This window comes from Homarus americanus, unplaced genomic scaffold (assembly GCF_018991925.1).
Source record: "Homarus americanus isolate GMGI-L3 unplaced genomic scaffold, GMGI_Hamer_2.0 scaffold53502, whole genome shotgun sequence".
Classification (NCBI taxonomy): Eukaryota; Metazoa; Arthropoda; class Malacostraca; order Decapoda; family Nephropidae; genus Homarus; species Homarus americanus.
This window is the reverse complement of record NW_024737993.1, coordinates 25,306-43,379: the sequence shown is the minus strand read 5'-3', so window position 1 is coordinate 43,379 and position 18,074 is coordinate 25,306. Positions and strand designations below refer to the sequence as shown.

The 18,074-nt window shown below is 45.7% G+C and overlaps 1 protein-coding gene across 1 annotated transcript; it reads right to left on the bottom strand.

Annotated features, from left to right (window-relative positions):
* Positions 1 to 1,926: 1,926 nt before the first annotated feature.
* On the bottom strand, positions 1,927 to 6,689 carry LOC121873642 (extensin-like). The gene is made up of 2 exons (XM_042377292.1): positions 6,566 to 6,689; positions 1,927 to 3,428 (listed from the first exon to the last, which is right to left on the bottom strand). Exons 1-2 carry the CDS (start codon positions 6,687 to 6,689, stop codon positions 1,927 to 1,929), a joined length of 1,626 nt encoding a protein of 541 aa, XP_042233226.1.
* Between the last annotated feature and the right edge of the window lie 11,385 nt (positions 6,690 to 18,074).

Here is an 18,074-nt window from a genome sequence, read left to right as displayed (position 1 = left end):
CACAGTCTCCAGCGCTCACCACGACACCGAAGCTTCCAATCACAAACAAACAAAGTGGCTTCCTACAGCACGTATCTACATGAGTTATGTTACAATGCCAATGGCTGCGTTAGTGGCATAAATATTTCCTATGTGATATCTAGCTGAGTGTACTGTATTTATTAGTTAGGTGCTGGCATCTGCATTGATCAATCTTTTGGAAGAGGGGAAAGGAGGAAGGAGGAGGGGAGGGGAAAGGAGGGGAAAATGGGAGGGGAGAGGATGGAGGAGGAAAGGAAGGGGGCAGAGAGGGGGGAGAAGAGAGAGAGAAAGGGGAAGCCGGAGAGGAGATGGGGAGGGGGGAGAGGGGGTAGAGTATTTTCACCTCTTCCATAGTTAAAACTGTATACCATCTTCTAAACTATATCAATTAACAACTGTAAGAAGACACGTGTTACAGTGCCCTTGGTCCTCAGTGGATGACATGAACGATAAAAACACGGAAAGAAAAAGTGACGAAAATTACCCATCATCATCATCATCATCATCATCATCATCATCATCATCATCATCATCATCCTGGTCCCCCCTCCCTCCCTCCCTCTACCCACTTTAAGAGATCCACGATAAGAATTCCTCATCTCAAAATCCCGTTCCAGCTTAGAGAATGATTACGTCACAACCTATCCCACGGAGTCCATTAAAACGAACTTTAAAATGTTGGAAGACGATAACTAACTCCCACGGAGTCCATTAAAACGAACTTTAAAATGTTGGAAGACGATAACTAACCTAGGGGGTTGGGGAGGGCCATGGGGAAGGATTATAAAGGGGCTATGGGGGGAAGGCTATGGGGGGAAGGGGTGGCAGCACAAATTTTAAACACGACCATTATCATTTCCAACAGTCCTTCTTCCTCCCAGAATTCCCTCCCCCACCAACCCCCAGCACTGGGTGGGTAAAAATCTCGGGATGAGGGGACAAGGAAAAGCGGGAAGAGCGGAGAGGAAGAACGGGGAAGGAGGACAGGAGAAGAGGGTAGAGGGTAAAGGAGGAGAGGGAGAGGGAAAAAAAAGGAGGAGAGGGGGGGATGTGGAAGAGGGAAAGAAAAACGAGGGGGGGAGAGAGAGGGAAGGAGGAGGAGGAAAGGGGGAGAAATGAGGTGGGAGAAGGGAGAAGGGAAGGAAAGGGAGAAGGGGAGAGGGAGGTAGAGGGGGACAAAGAGGAGGACAAACGAGGCTATTGTGCAAAACGGAGGGAAAAAGAATGAGAGGATTACTGTAATAAAGCAACAGCACTGTGTAGGAGACCAAGACACGGCGTGGGTGTAGGAGACCAAGACACGGCGTGGGAGACCAAGACACGGCGTGGGTGTAGGAGACCAAGACATCATGGGTGTAGAGACCAAGACACGGCGTGGGTAGGGAGACCAAGACACGGCGTGGGTGTAGGGACCAAGACACGGCGTGGGTGTAGGAGACCAAGACACGGCGTGGGTGTAGGAGACCAAGACACGGCGTGGGAGACCAAGACACGGCGTGGGTGTAGGAGACCAAGACACGGCGTGGGAGACCAAGAGACAGATGACTGGATGTATAGGAGACCAAATAAAGATATGAAAGTAACTCATAATTAACAAATAAAATTAACAGACTGAGAGGAACATCAGAGCGACACACATGACTAATACTAACATAGATAATGTGTGTGTGTGTGTGTGTGTGTGTGTGTGTGTGTGTGTGTGTTGTGTGTAATCACAACCGTAGTGTAAAATGAGGGGAGGGGATAGGGGAGAGTAGGTAGGGGGTAGGGAGGAGAAGGGGTAGGGGTGAGGGGGGTAGAGAAGGGTAAACACAGCCCCATTCTGTAAATTCAATAAAAAAAGAGTAACAGGGAGGGAATAAAAAAGAGATATTAAAGAGATTTGGTCTTTTTTCTCTATCTTTTTCAATCGTCGGAATGGAACTGTTCTTGGTGGCGATTTGTGGGACGTTGTACGAGTTTAATGCAGCTGTGGTGTGGAGCGGTGGGGGGTGAGCCTGTGGGAGCGGTGGAGGTGAGCCTGTGGGAGCGGTGGAGTGTGAGCCTGTGGGAGGTAGAGAGGAGCCTGTGGGAGCGGTAGAGAGGAGCCTGTGGGAGCGTAGAGAGGAGCTTGTCGGAGCGGTAGAGAGGAGCCTGTGGGAGCGGTGGAGGTGAGCCTGGGAGCGGTGGGGTGAGCCTGTGGGAGCGGTGGAGGAGCCTGTGGGAGCGGTAGAGAGGAGCTTGTGGGAGCGGTAGAGAGTGAGCCTGTGGGAGCGGTGGAGGTGAGCCTGTGGGAGCGGTGGAGGTGAGCCTGTGGAGCGGGTGGAGGTGAGCCTGTGGGAGCGGTAGAGAGGAGCCTGTGGGAGCGGTGGAGGGGTGGGAGCCTGTGGGAGCGGTAGAGAGGAGCCTGTGGGAGCGGTAGAGAGGAGCCTGGGGAGCGGTGGAGGTGAGCCTGTGGGAGCGGTGGAGGTGAGCCTGTGGGAGCGGTAGAGAGGAGCCTGTGGGAGCCGGTGGAGGTGAGCCTGTGGGAGTGGTGGAGGTGAGCCTGTGGGAGCGGTAGAGAGGAGCCTGTGGGGAGCGGGTAGAGAGTGGTTTTTCCGTGGGAGCGGTGGAGGTGAGCCTGTGGGAGCGGTGGGAGTGTGATACTGCGGGAGCGGTAGAGAGGAGCCTGTGGGAGCGGTAGAGAGAGGAGCCTGTGGGAGCGGTAGAGAGGAGCCTGTGGTTGTGGTAGAGAGGAGCCTGTGGAGCGGTGGAGGTGAGCCCGTGGGAGCGGTGGAGGTGAGCCTGTGGGAGCGGGTGGAGGTGAGCCTGTGGGAGCGGTAGAGAGGAGGAGCCTGTGGGAGCGGTGGAGGTGAGCCTGTGGGAGCGGTGGAGGTGATTGCGGGAGCGGTAGAGAGGAGGCCTGCGGGAGCGGGTAGAGAGGAGCCTGTGGGAGCGGTAGAGAGGAGCCTGTGGAGCGGTAGAGGAGCCTGTGGGAGTGTAGAGAGTGAGCCTGTGGGAGCGGTAGAGGAGCCTGTGGAGCGGTAGAGAGGAGCCTGTGGGAGCGGTAGAGAGGAGCCCGTGGGAGCAGTGGAGGTGAGCCTGTGGGAGCGGTAAGAGAGGAGCCTGTGGGAGCGGTAGAGAGGAGCCTGTGGGAGCGGTAGAGAGGAGCCTGTGGGAGCGGTGGTAGAGAGGAGCCTGTGGAGCGGTAGAGAGGAGCCTGTGGGAGCGATGAATAGGAGCCTGTGGGAGCAGTGGAGGTGGGAGCCTATGGGAGCGGTAGAGAGGAGCCTGTGGGAGCGGTAGAGAGGAGCCTGTGGGAGCGGTAGAGAGGAGCCTGTGGGAGCGTAGAGAGGAGCCTGTGGGAGCGGTAGAGAGGAGCCTGGGAGCGGTAGTGAGGAGCCTGTGGGAGCAGTGGAGGTGAGCCTGTGGGAGCGGTGGAGGTGAGCCTGTGGGAGCGGTAGAGAGGAGCCTGTGGTTCAGCACCTTCGTCCCAAGCTGATGGATGAGGTACACTGAACGCCTCTTGACAAGTGATGTATAAAGGAAGACTCACAGTATCTCTCCCGCCCACTTCTCCACTCTCTCGCTCAATTCCTGTTGTATACCGGTACCCAGTTTGAGATAAATAACGAGAACAGGGGGAAGCTTAGACGAATGGGGGGAGAAGACTAAACTTGAAACACTTACCCGAGGAAGAAGATTTTATTTTCTCTAATATTCTGTACGTTCCACTTATATAACGAACACCCTTACACTTCCTCTATAATTAAGCTCCTAAGCATTCTAGAACACCCCCCCCCCCACTGCTCAAAGAACGCTCTCCACATTATGAAGTACACAACATACACTTAAATGACTCAATAAGACCCTCACAGTCTTTGTATAATCTTCCCGCACTCTTTTGTTCCCCTATTAAAGGTCGCAATATGAGCCCATCTCTCCCTGTATGAGCAAGCGTCTCCATACTTTGTACCAGTGAGTCGTGTTCCTCTCATTAACCAACTCTCCACACACTCTACCTTCACCCTGTCTCTATATCACTGCACTTTCCAGAGACCCCAAATGTCTGTATATTTACCAAGACCCCCCCCCTCACCCAACCCGACCCCACCCAACCCGACCCCACCTCTAGTAAGCCTACACATCCATTCAGGCTATGTACACACTCCATGTATAAGTGACCTACCCCTTTTCTCACCCTAAACACACACGGGTATATGAGAGAGCTGTAGAGAAGGACAAAGGTGAGAAAGTGTCGTAGGTGACTAGCTTGTAGTGCACCATAAGAACATTACCACTGTATAAACACTCCCACCACGACAAGACCAAACAAGGGAAGTCCGTCCACACAAAAACACACACACACACACACACACACACACACACACACACACACACACACACACACACACACACACACACACACACACACACACACACACACACACACACACACACACACACACCGGACCTCCCTGAATATGTGAGGCAAAAGTTGGCCAGCCTCCAGCATGTGACACTAGCACCTCCACATAAACCTAATCAAATCCCTCTCCATATACCGTGAGTCACCTACTGTAGTATATGGCCCAGTTATTCAGGACGTATAGGGACACAAGCAACACCGGTGAATGAGGGATTACTGAACACAAATTTATCCTTAACGCAAGAGGTGAATTAAGTCATATCATCCCTACAATAATACCAAAAATGATCAATGGTATTATCTCACCCACACGATATTATGAGATCCTAACTTTCATTTGACCGCTATATTAACACACACACACACACACACACACACACACACACACACACACACACACACACTACATACTACGACGACTTAGGTCACTTGGGACACCCACGCCAGAGATAAGGACCATCTACAACGCCTTTATTCTCCCCAACTAACGTATGCGTCACCAGCCTGGTCGTCTTCTTTCAACTCCACCCAACAACGTCAGCTAGAGATGGTACAGAAGAGGGCCTGCAGAATCATGCTCGGCGCTGACTACTCCGGCTACATCAACGCTCTCTCCACCCTGGAAATGCCATGCATCAGTGACCTCCACCACCAAGCAATAGCAAGGTTTGGCAGTGGACTTCAGCACCATCCTCGTCATCGCCGCCTCCTGCCACCGGCAGTCCCCCACCCACCTCGCGCAGTCCGCCACTACAACAAAATTCAGCCCATAAGAGCCCGCACTGATAGATATAAGAACAGCACCATCCCATCTATTGTTAAAATAATAAACAACTCCTGATTTATGTACTGTACAGCCCTGTAAATGTATTCAATGCATATTATATCATTATGTCTAAATCAAATGTAAGTTTGTATATTTTCAGCCACCGGCTGCAACTCTATTAACAAACCGTTTATTATTATTATTATTATTACACACACACAGAGCACTGAACCCGAGCAAACATCCGCCCGTGGGAAGACTCGAGACACTGGAGAGAGAGAGAGAGAGAGAGAGAGAGAGAGAGAACGACAATATCCTCCTGAAGAAAGAAAGATATAGGTTGGGAAGATCGTCCATGAAAAAAAAGTAAAGTCGGGAAGGAGAGAGTATAACGATGAAAGAAGGAGGGGATGGAAGGAGTGAAGAAAGAAGCACATCAAAGGAGTGTGAGGGAGGTCAGGTGGGAGATGAGTGAAGGAAGAGGACGGATAAGGTATAAGGATGGAAGGAGATAAAATGTAAATATAAAGTATTGATCTTTTTCATCCCGGTAAGAGAGGGTGAAGCAGGAGGTGGAGATACTGTGCTGAAAGAAAATGAGAGAGAGAGAGAGAGATAAATGTAATACTCTCTCTCTCTCTCTCTCTCTCTCTCTCTCTCTCTCTCTCTCTCTCTCTCTAACAATTTTACTAGGCTCTAAGTTACTACACTAAAACTTAAAACTAGAAAGAAATAAAGAAAGAGAGAAAGAAAGAAAGAAAGAAAGAAAGAATGAATAACAAAAAATTATACAATATAAAGTGATTCGACAAAAAAAATGAAAATACCAAAAATAGGCCAAATATTATAAATGGAGTTATAACCAGAGAAATATAAGAGAGAGAGAGAGAGAGAGAGAGAGATATATATATATTGCGCGAGATCAGCAGGCAGGAGGTGGAAGGTACAGGGCAGGGGGGAGAGGGAGAGGGGAGAGGGGGGGAGAGGGTGGTAGAAGGGGAGAGGGTGGTAGAAGGGGAGAGGGTGGTAGAAGGGGAGACGGGAGGGGGTGTAGTTCGTGCTTTATCTCTGGACCAGTAACGATGCTTGACGCGGCCGACGTGGTGATGCTTCTGTGATGGTATCAGAGTCGGGCGGCGGAAACACCTGATCTAGTTATATATGTTTTTGGTTTAATTATTGAGGGTTGAGGTAAACAAGAAAAATTACAGGTGAGTGGTGGTGGAGTGGATACAGTGCTCGCCTTCTGTCCTAGGGGTCACTGTTCGCGCTAAGGCACCCTCAGTTTACCCAACTGTGGATGGGAACCTAACAGATAGAGGATTGTAAGGCGGTAGAGTACAGAGCTGAGAACACAACTTTCTTGTGTACCGAAGGTGTTTTGTATTCACCCGCTGCTGTTCCAGATTTTGCTACAGGATCACCAACCTCCATATACTGACGAGACTCTGTGAGTTGTGTCGACGACCTTGAACCGTGTGTCGTGTGTACAGTTTGTGTCCCAAACATGTCCATCGCGACCTCACGATGTTCACCCCCACGGCGGACCAAGATACCGATTAATTAGGCGGGTTTATATAGCATGTGAGACCGAGGGCACTTGACACAGAAAGTCAGGGAGCCATGATAACCTGAAGGGCCACCAGTAGTGCAGGGGAAGGAGGTGGAGGGGACCATGGTCTTCATGGATCATGTTGGGGACTTGTTAATACCTGAGGAGATTTATTTATGTCTGCACGTTCACACACCCGGCCTTCAGGTACACACACCCGGCCTTCAGGTCCACACACCCGGCCTACAGGTCCACACACCCGGCCTACAGGTACACACACCCGGCCTTCAGGTACACACACATGGCCTACAGTTCCACACACCCGGCCTACAGGTCCACACAGCCTACAGGTCCACACACCCGGCCTACAGGTCCACACACCCAGCCTACAGGTCCACACACCCAGCCTACAGGTCCACACACCCGGCCTACAGGTCCACACACCCAGCCTACAGGTCCACACACCCGGCCTACAGGTCCACACACCCAGCCTACAGGTCCACACACTGGCCTACAGGTCCACACACCCAGCCTACAGGTCCACACACCCAGCCTACAGGTCCACACACCCGGCCTACAGGTCCACACACCCAGCCTACAGGTCCACACACCCAGCCTACAGTTCCACACACCCGGCCTACAGGTCCACACCGTGGCCTACAGTTCCACCCCCGGCCTACAGGTCCACACACACCGGCCTACAGGTCCACACCACCCAGCCTACAGGTCCACACACCAGCCTACAGGTCCACACACCCAGCCTACAGGTCCACACACACCCGGCCTACAGGTCCACACACCCAGCCTACAGGTCCACACACCCGGCCTACAGGTCCACATACCCAGCCTACAGGTCCACACACCCGGCCTACAGGTACACATACGTGGCTACAGGTCCACACACACCCAGCCTACAGGTCCACACACACCCGGCCTACAGGTCCACACACCCGGCCTACAGGTCCACACACCCAGCCTACAGGTCCACACACCCGGCCTACAGGTCCACACACCCAGCCTACAGGTCCACACACCCGGCCTACAGGTCCACACACCCGGCCTACAGGTCCACACACACCCGGCCTACAGGTCCACACACCCGGCCTACAGGTCCACACACCCGGCCTACAGGTCCACACACCCAGCCTACGGTCCACACACCCGGCCTACAGGTCCACACACCCGGCCTACAGGTCCACACACCCGGCCTACAGGTCCACACACCCGGGCCTACAGGTCCACACACACCCGGCCTACAGGTCCACACAACCCGGCCTACAGGTCCACACACCCGGCCTACAGGTCCACACACACCCAGCCTACAGGTCCACACACCCGGCCACAGGTCCACACACCCAGCCTACAGGTCCACACACCCGGTCTACAGGTCCACACACCCAGCCTACAGGTCCACACACCCGGTCTACAGGTCCACACACCCAGCCTACAGGTCCACACACCAGGCCTACAGGTACATACGTGGCCTACAGGTCCACACACACCCGGCCTACAGGTCCACACACCCGGCCTACAGGTCCACACACCCAGCCTACAGGTCCACACACCTGGCCTACAGGTCCACACACACCCAGCCTACAGGTCCACACACCCGGTCTACAGGTCCACATACCCAGCCTACAGGTCCACACACCCGGCCTACAGGTCCACATACCCAGCCTACAGGTCCACACACCCGGCCTACAGGTCCACACACCCAGCCTACAGGTCCACACACACCCGGTCTACAGGTCCACATACCCAGCCTACAGGTCCACACACCCGGTCTACAGGTGCACATACCCAGCCTACAGGTCCACACACCAGGCCTACAGGTCCAAACACCCGTTAGTACCAGCATGGTGATATATATTCAATGGTGTCCCTAAACTGTTCCTTACAGGAGTCATATTTCTTACATTCTATTCTTACTAACTCTACAGTAAACACCATTCGTGAAGTATGATAAGAAGCTAAAACTGTTTCTATAGGTCACCAGCGACTATAAAAAAGACTCCATGAAAGTCGCTCTACAGAGAAAGGATTATCTTCAGGTAATAACATACTTAATGTTTCCAGGACAGGTGAGAGACCCACAGCCTCTTTGTTACGGCACAATGTAACACTCATAACGACTCGAGTTTTAACGCTTTGTGAATATCTGAAATTCCCATTACCGAGGTTATTGTTCTCTAATTGTTAATACGGGTTTTTCTCCCCACGCAGACAAATACTGTACTGTATATGTAAAAAAACACGACACTTCCATTACTAAATCCCGGCTTTTACTGAGCTTAATGCTGGTTTAGTATCTTCTACGAATCTAAATTCCAGTTAAGATTTTAATGCTGCCATTCTTTAATTCGACATTTATGAGCTTTTCTGTTCCGCTTCGGCAATTTTCAAACTCCCAGGAGACGGTGACTAACGTAGACCACTGAGCTACAACACCGCATCCTTCCACTTCACCCCAGACGAGATTTACAGGTTGAATTCTTGACAAAATATCCATGTCAACAATCGTTACACAAATATCCCTGAAATACAACATCCTTTTACAGTCAAGTATTATTTAGCAACAGTGAGTTTATCAAATACATACATACATACATACATACATACATACATACATACATACATACATACATACATACAGTACTATATATTGACAACTTCAGTGATTATACTTACTGTGATCCATTAGCTGTAATAACAACGGACAATATAAATCATTTTTTTCCTGATACAATGGCCAAAATATTTATAGAGGCTCCTGCAGTTGATTTTTAAACCAATTCGGATAAACTAAGCTAAGTATTAAAACGTATTACCAGTGTTATTTATAAGGGCATGTTGGAGTCTTACTGTGAAAAATATTACTATTAAATCTTTAAAATTTTATGGTTTAATGCATTATCCTTATTTTGTGGGATATAAAAGAGGGTTCAATAAACATGAACCTCTCCCAGCATAATACTAGAAATAGATGAACCTCTCCCAGCATAATAGTAGAAATAGATGAACCTCTCCCAGCATAATACTAGAAATAGATGAACCTCTCCCAGCATAATAGTAGAAATAGATGAACCTCTCCCAACATAATAGTAGTAAGAGATATAACTGGTAAATGTTGGTTTTGGGGGAGGGAAGAGCTTAAGAAAGAGGTGATCACGGCTTAGGGAGGGAGCGAGTGAGTGACGAGAGCTAGGATCAGCGCACACACACACACACACACACACACACACACACACACGCACACACACACGCACACACACACACACACACACACACACACACACACACACACACACACACACACACACACACACACCCCTCTCCCTTCCTGGGGGGTTACTGACCCACATCAGGGCCTGGGGGGCGAAAATGTACACACACACACACACACACACACACACACACACACACACACACACACACAACAATAATAATAATAATAATAATAATAATAATAATAATAATAATAATAATAATAATAATTCATATTAAGTAAAATTTAAAATATAATATACACAATTAAAAATATAAATAAAATAATAATGATAACAATATTAATAATAATAATAATAATAATAATAATAATAATAATAATAATAATAATAAAAATAATAATAAAAATAAAAATAATAATAATAATAATAATAATAATAATAATAATAACAATAATAATAATAATAATAATAATAATAAGAAAGAACCATAAAGAATTAAAAAAGAAAAAAGATCAAGTGAGAAACAATATACAGGTATGTATGTTGTGTTGTCTCTAGTCAGAGAGAGAGAGAATTGAGACCCTGCAATTGTGCATGAATGAGGCAGAAAGTCAGATGAGCAACCTGGGACTTGGTCACAATTTTGGTGATGCCATATGGCAGCAGGGTCTACCATTAGACAATACATTATGCTTCCAATGTCTTCCCAGGCGGTAGTACCTCCCTGTTTGGTAGCTGCCTACTATGGACGCTAATGCTCCTTTGATACATTATTTTGTTAAGAAGTTTACGGGCGACGTAAGCACCTTGTGACTTTCCTTACCCTTAGGAAAACACCTTCTATTAACGCAAAATATTTTCAGAATACATAAAACCTCGTCAGCGTTTTATCATGCTCTCTAGGTTAGGCTAGGTATATATTGATATTTACTATAATGGATCTATCTTACAACAGTGTTTATGTGATGACTATTTAATTCATAACGTGTAAATGAGAGATGGAGGTAAAAAACTGTAACACACTAAAGTTGACTTGCTCCTGGAGGCTTTAGTTCCTCAAACATAAGCTTCTAAAACCCAACAGTGAACAATATATTCCGCCCTACACTTACCCGGGCAGTGTGTGCACCTGTGGGTGTGTTACCTGCTGCACAGTTGGTACTGAGACTTCTGAGACAGCGAAACGATCCGCTAAGATGAGGGAAAATTTTTCATATGATCTGCCTTAGATATCGCTAATCGCATTACTGGACACTGATCTTACTCACACACTCTGGGACTTGATAATATATTAATTAAAATTGGATCAAAACATGTTGTGAACTAGTGTGTTTACAGTCATCTTATTTTATGACCTAATAAAAACATCCTCAAATACCTAATCATATAATTATTACAATGGAGGTTAATCTGCTAAACTACCGATACCATTTAGATATTTTACAAATTAAAAATACGAATCATGCACATGTGTGTGTGTGTGTGTACTAAAACGAGGACTTTTTACACACAATCGCTTCTTTACCTACATAAAGAAGGTAAGGTAAGGTACATTCAATTAGTTAAGAAAGATAACTACTTTACCCTTTTAATGTTTACACTAACTCCCTCATTATGTTGCCACAGCTACGGAGTCACCGACTATTTTTCCTCCTTTAATCTTCACTAATTACACGCTTGATCTTGAGTTCTTAAAAGTAACGTAAGAAGCTTAACTCATACCTGTTCATTATAGACTGAGTCACCTGTTCATTGTAGACTGAGTCACCTGTTCATTGTAGGTTAAAGGATATGATGACGTACACTAGGCCAGGGGAAAACCAAGTTAAATACAATATACTTGTTTTATTATTGGTGGATGTTGGCAGGACAATATTAATCATCTATAACTATTTCAACCTATGATATTCTCGTATAAAACTCGTACTGATCTAAAATCACACTGGGGTTAAACTTGTACGGTGCAGCTGGTCACATGAGGTAGGAACACAGGTATGGATATAATACGTGTTGCTCTTTTTCCTGGGGATCACATGATGGATTTTATTACAACAGCAACAGATTCTTCACTTGTTGATGTGTGAGGTCTTCCACAAGTGAGACTCAGTGTGTTAAGTAAAAATCCTACACACTATATAATGGTATGGCAACGGGAAAAAGGCACCTATGGAAGTGACTGTACTCTGCCTCGACAAAACAATCTGTGTGAGCTTCGAGCAATAAACAGTACAGTACTGACCTTTGCCTCCTCCTCCTCCTGCTGGTACAAAGGTCACCACGAAAGGTCAACCCGCAGCAGACCATGTAAAGCTGACAATCGGGTCATGGACGAGATGCTTACTACTACACGGACAGAGATGATAACGTCACTAATAACAACCTGGTCACGTGACACAGTAGACGAGGACACTATTTCCACTGACGAATACAAGAAAAATTCACCAACTTAATTAGCACTTTTGCCTAATGAGCTGTACACACACACGGCAATTATGGGTTGGAAAATTGACGTTGTACACAAGGCAATGTGAGAATGAGAACGGTGATATTTAAAGCAACATGCACAGTCATACGGCCTTTCAACACAGCATCAACCAGTCCCCAAATACAGCACTAAGGGGGGCAGCAAACACCACCGCTAGTAACCATTACATAAATTACTAGAGCTATAAAATATGGTCATTAGCCTACAAATTCCCCTCATGGGAAGTACAAACACAGTCATTACGGGGATGAGGCTACCACCATCACCACTACCATCACCACTACCATCACCGCTATCACCACCATCACCGCTATGCCTTCCGGGGTTTACAAACTTATAATTACTAGAATTACGAGAAGAAAAAAATCACCAATACACAACTACAGCATAACCAATATTTATATAAAATGATGTGAAGAAATAAAAATACGTGACCTGGAAACAGTGACAATGAGACTGACCAATACAGCGTTTTACTGTGATAGTGATGCTGTGCTACAACTGCATACAGGGGCTTATAAATACAGACAAATATATCTACAGACACACCTAATAGACAGACAGACAGACAGAGTGTGTGTGTGTGTGTGTGTGTGTGTGTGTGTGTGTTTTATGCCGAAAAAGGGCAAAATCGAACATTAATGAACACATATAAAGTAAGGTCATATAAAAATTACAAATACTCCAACGAAGATAAAAAAAAAAGAGCATCAAACAAGCAATTACGGGGGATAGAGACAAGCGCATTACGAGGGAGGACGAAGCAGCTCGTTCCCTCTTAACATATTTACCAAGACTTCTTTGATGCATTACGTCTAAACACATTTAAATTGGGCGCCCTGAGAGTGAGTGTTCCTAAGTACCCACAGCTGAAGCGCTTGTGTCCTTCATCTGCTGCCGTGTTCATAATTTCATAAAATATTATACTTTGCAAAGATCTATTTCAATTACAATCTTACAAATATCAGTTATTACAATTGTTATCGATATCTGAGATGAATCGGTGTATTTCAGAAAATATATACAGCCAACTGTGTCGCAAAACTTCACTGACACCATCATCACTCAGGCTGAAGCACCACAAACTAAACACACACAAACAGGATAACACAAGCAAGACTCCCGCCAACAGTAAAACATAACATGAAAATCGTCCAAGTTACAAATGGCGCCTCTATTCTAACTTGTAAAGCCTTCCCTCGTTCAATAAGTCTCAGAAACAAGCAATAAAAATGATATACTGTTCCCATTCACCATGACTGTCTCCACCATGGTATAAGAGCAGCACCCACCCCATTCACCATGACTGTCTCCACCATGGTATAAGAGCAGCACCCACCCCATTCACCATGACTGTCTCCACCATGGTATAAGAGCAGCACCCACACAACGAGACCATACTATGTTAAGGGTGCTAACCATAGGAGCCATTATGTAGACTGTCGGAGCCACTATGTGTACTGACTCGCACCATCGTCACTCCGGCCAACCTGACAAGCCACAACACACAGGGAAAAGCTTAATATTTCTAAGCCGTGTTCTCAACTAGGTGCTAATGTTGACACTTTCGTAAACACACACACAACTAGTTTATACCAATACATTCATACATACAACCTCTCACTCCATCCGTTTTTGCCTGACACACACACACACACACACACACACACACACACACACACACACACACACACAATAGTCATGATAAGTGGTATAAAGATGGAAATAAAACAAGAGCAAGCAGCCACGGTAGTAACTTGAACCGCTCTTCCCCCTTCCCTTCCCCTCGACCTGACCAAACCTTACACCAACACCCACTCAAGAGATTTATTCACGTATATTCACCAAATGCAAAACTTCACGTCCCAAACAACGATAACATGCAAACACTCACACAGCAATCCACACATTTCCCAAACAAACATATAAACATACACAAAGACGTGACAATAAGATACTCTGCACCCAAACAAACAAACATACAGGACACCAACACAAACATGGCAGAGAGTACATTAGCGCATCACAACAACAAAGGCCTTTCAGTTAATCAGTCCTAAATCAATACACCTAAAAAAAAATAAAATACACAATTACAGAGAGATTAACCTACCACAGTGAAGCATTAACGTTATATATATTTTAACATTAGCTAAAGTAACAAAGGTAAACACACTGATGTCATCTTCAGGTAAAAGACTAAGGTAAGGTCGGCCCCCCAGAGGCTTTTACTCTTTTTTTAACACACGAAATAGATCCCAGATGGAGATGGTTCCAGGTTAATTAGATCACCTGAATGAGAGAGAACATAACTTGTCAATTTGTCAACCACAAACAGGAAGAAGAATTCAGACGTGAAAATTTTGTACATGGAATTTTTGTTTAATATTTTCACTAAAAGTTAAAACACAAATTCTGAATCCAAGACACGTATTTTTCCTCAAGACTTAACGACCTGCCTAATTCCATCGACTTAACGTATCATAAACAATATCAGCCTTGACCTCTTCAATTAATCTCCAGGAAAAAAAAAATCTGATATATAATTGTCTGAGATGGAAGGCATTGTAGAAGCTTTCATATACAACAACAAAAATCGATAAAGTATGTCAGTATGTACAGAAGTTTTAACGCACATCAAGTTCACTGTTGCTGTTCACACTTTCTTGACTGTATTTTCAGAAGCACATCACGACAGTACTTAATTTATTTAATTTTATTATATTTTATTTTATGCACTACCAACCCCCAGGATCCAAAACTTACCTCCCACTGTACAACTTCCTCACATGGTCATCGACACTTAACCACTGCTACACATACACCTTACACAAACACCAAACAACGTGAGTTATCCAGCGCTTCACTGATTGTTGCCGTTACTGTTAATTTATTGGAGCTTTTTTTGTCATCTTTTAAATAACTGACGAAACGCGAATTCCCTCAACACAACAAAAGTTTCCACAACAAAAGGTTCAATGAGGGAGCTGGTGAATAGGCAATGAACCCCGCCTCGGAGCCCATTAACTAGCCATTTTTCACCAACCAGGATTAAAGTTTTAAATGTAGCTGAATCGGAGAAGGATTCGTGAGAACCTTACCGCCCGCTCGAGTTGGGACTTGAGTGTGTAATAAAGAGAGGTGGATGATCTGACGGATGAGTGGATGGTCGATACATAAGACGCACGAGGGGTGGATAATAACACGGGCAGACTCGGATATAATAAAACACACACACACACACACACACACACACACACACACACACACACACACACACACACACACACACACACACACACACACACACACACACACACACACACACACACACACACACACACACACACACACACACACACACACACACACACACACACACACACACACACACACACACACACACACACACACACACACACACACACACACACACACACACACACACACACACACACACACACACACACACACACACACACACACACACACACACACACACACACACACACACACACACACACACACACACACACACACACACACACACACACACACACACACACACACACACACACACACACACACACACACACACACACACACACACACACACACACACACACACACACACACACACACACACACACACACACACACACACACACACACACACACACACACACACACACACACACACACACACACACACACACACACACACACACACACACACACACACACACACACACACACACACACACACACACACACACACACACACACACACACACACACACACACACACACACACACACTAACAAGACCGGACCTCCCTGAATGTGAGGCAAAAGTTGGCCAGCCTCCAGCATGTGACACGAGTGAGGAAAAGTGAGTCTTAACTTTCTACCAAATGACTACTAAAGTTTTGTAAATTATCAGTGTAAGGCAACTGCACTGTCATTAATATTCACAAGACATCGAGCGAGAAATATGACGCTAACTAGAGCCAGCCTTCACGGTGGACCTTACAGAATCACATGTGCAAAGCCTTTCTCATGTAAGATAAAGTACAGTGTTTTTACTTCCTTCACTGCTTCTATGCGCGAGCCTTCTTAATCGCTAATAAAAATCAACCACTATCCACAGCGACCAATGGTACTAATGACATCTAACTCACTTGCTCAATCTAATACATTATTTCCCCAGAACAGCAATACCGTAGTACATCGAAGCACATGAGACATACGAGTGAGATTCATATTCATATTTAGGCTTCTGGAAATGGAATCCAATTTGCATCTTCTCCCAGGGAGGTTCATTAGCACCAGACACACCGATACAACATCCACCAACATCAATTTCCCGGATTTATTGTTATTATCGTCAGTGTCGTTATCATTAAACATATCTTCCTTAACTAGCTTGTTTATATTTAATACTGTGACCAAGTACATGAATCATAAAAATTAGTCCCAGGAATCTTTATGGCGTGAATTAGTCTAATATTGATACCCATTAATATTTTTAAGACTGTTGCCCTGCGTTACCAGTTCATAACTTACAGTTATGAGTCATAACTTATGACCATTGTAAAGATTTTTGAGTAAAGAGAAGGCCGACTGTACGTCCCTCCGGCAGATATTCTGTATAGCCTTTTACTGTGCCAAGATTCCGGCAGTGCCTCCTCTTAGCTCATCGTGGTGAAGAGACCCTTGTGGATCTTGGCTAAATCTGTGGAGGATCTCTGAGCACTTTGGGGCCCTGTAAGTGCGGTGTATATGACTCACAGGTGTATGGCCACGCCTGCCACTCACCAATACAACCTGTACATGATGCCTAAGGGAAAACCCCTTTAATGGGTCAGTAGCGGCAGCGTCAGGTACTGGTCAGGAAGACCCCACCCTCACCAAGGTAAACATATTACCTGTACACACACTCACCCATACACTTTACTGTTGTTTGTCTTCGTGTAATAAGTTTAAAACTCTATATTATGAATTATATACTTACTTGTACAAAAAGAACATCAATGTTAGACTGTACATTTGGTTGTTTTGAAGAACAAGCTGCCACTTTCTTTATCAACAAAACTTACACTGATCCACTACAACTATCAAGTGTAAAGCCAGCGTTCAGATGTCAAGAACACTTGTACATCAGACTCTTAACAGAAACCAAATTACTCCGAGGACATCCAGAGCAAGATTTAATTAACAAAACTTGTTTTAAGGATCAATTTCACTAACTTTTAATATTACAACAAAATCCACCAAACAATTCAAAATACGAAACAGGAAGCTGATGGACGCACAAATGTTTCCGGCTGTCAACTTCTGGGACGCAATAAAAAACAAAATATTCTTGAACCATTTTATGATCACCCAGTAGTCAGCTGCTACGTGCCCTGTATAGTATTGTTAGGGACGGAGACGTCATCTATGTATCATCAGTCACTATCAAAACGACCACATAAACCTCCCACTGTCACTACCAGAAAATACCTTTCTCAGATCACAAAATATGTTTATTGTCTCTCATAGAAACTACAACTTAGCGTACAGTGCTTAATGACCTTGACGCATGAAGCACCTAAATTTAAATACAATAACAACTTCTCAATGACCAACTTCCAC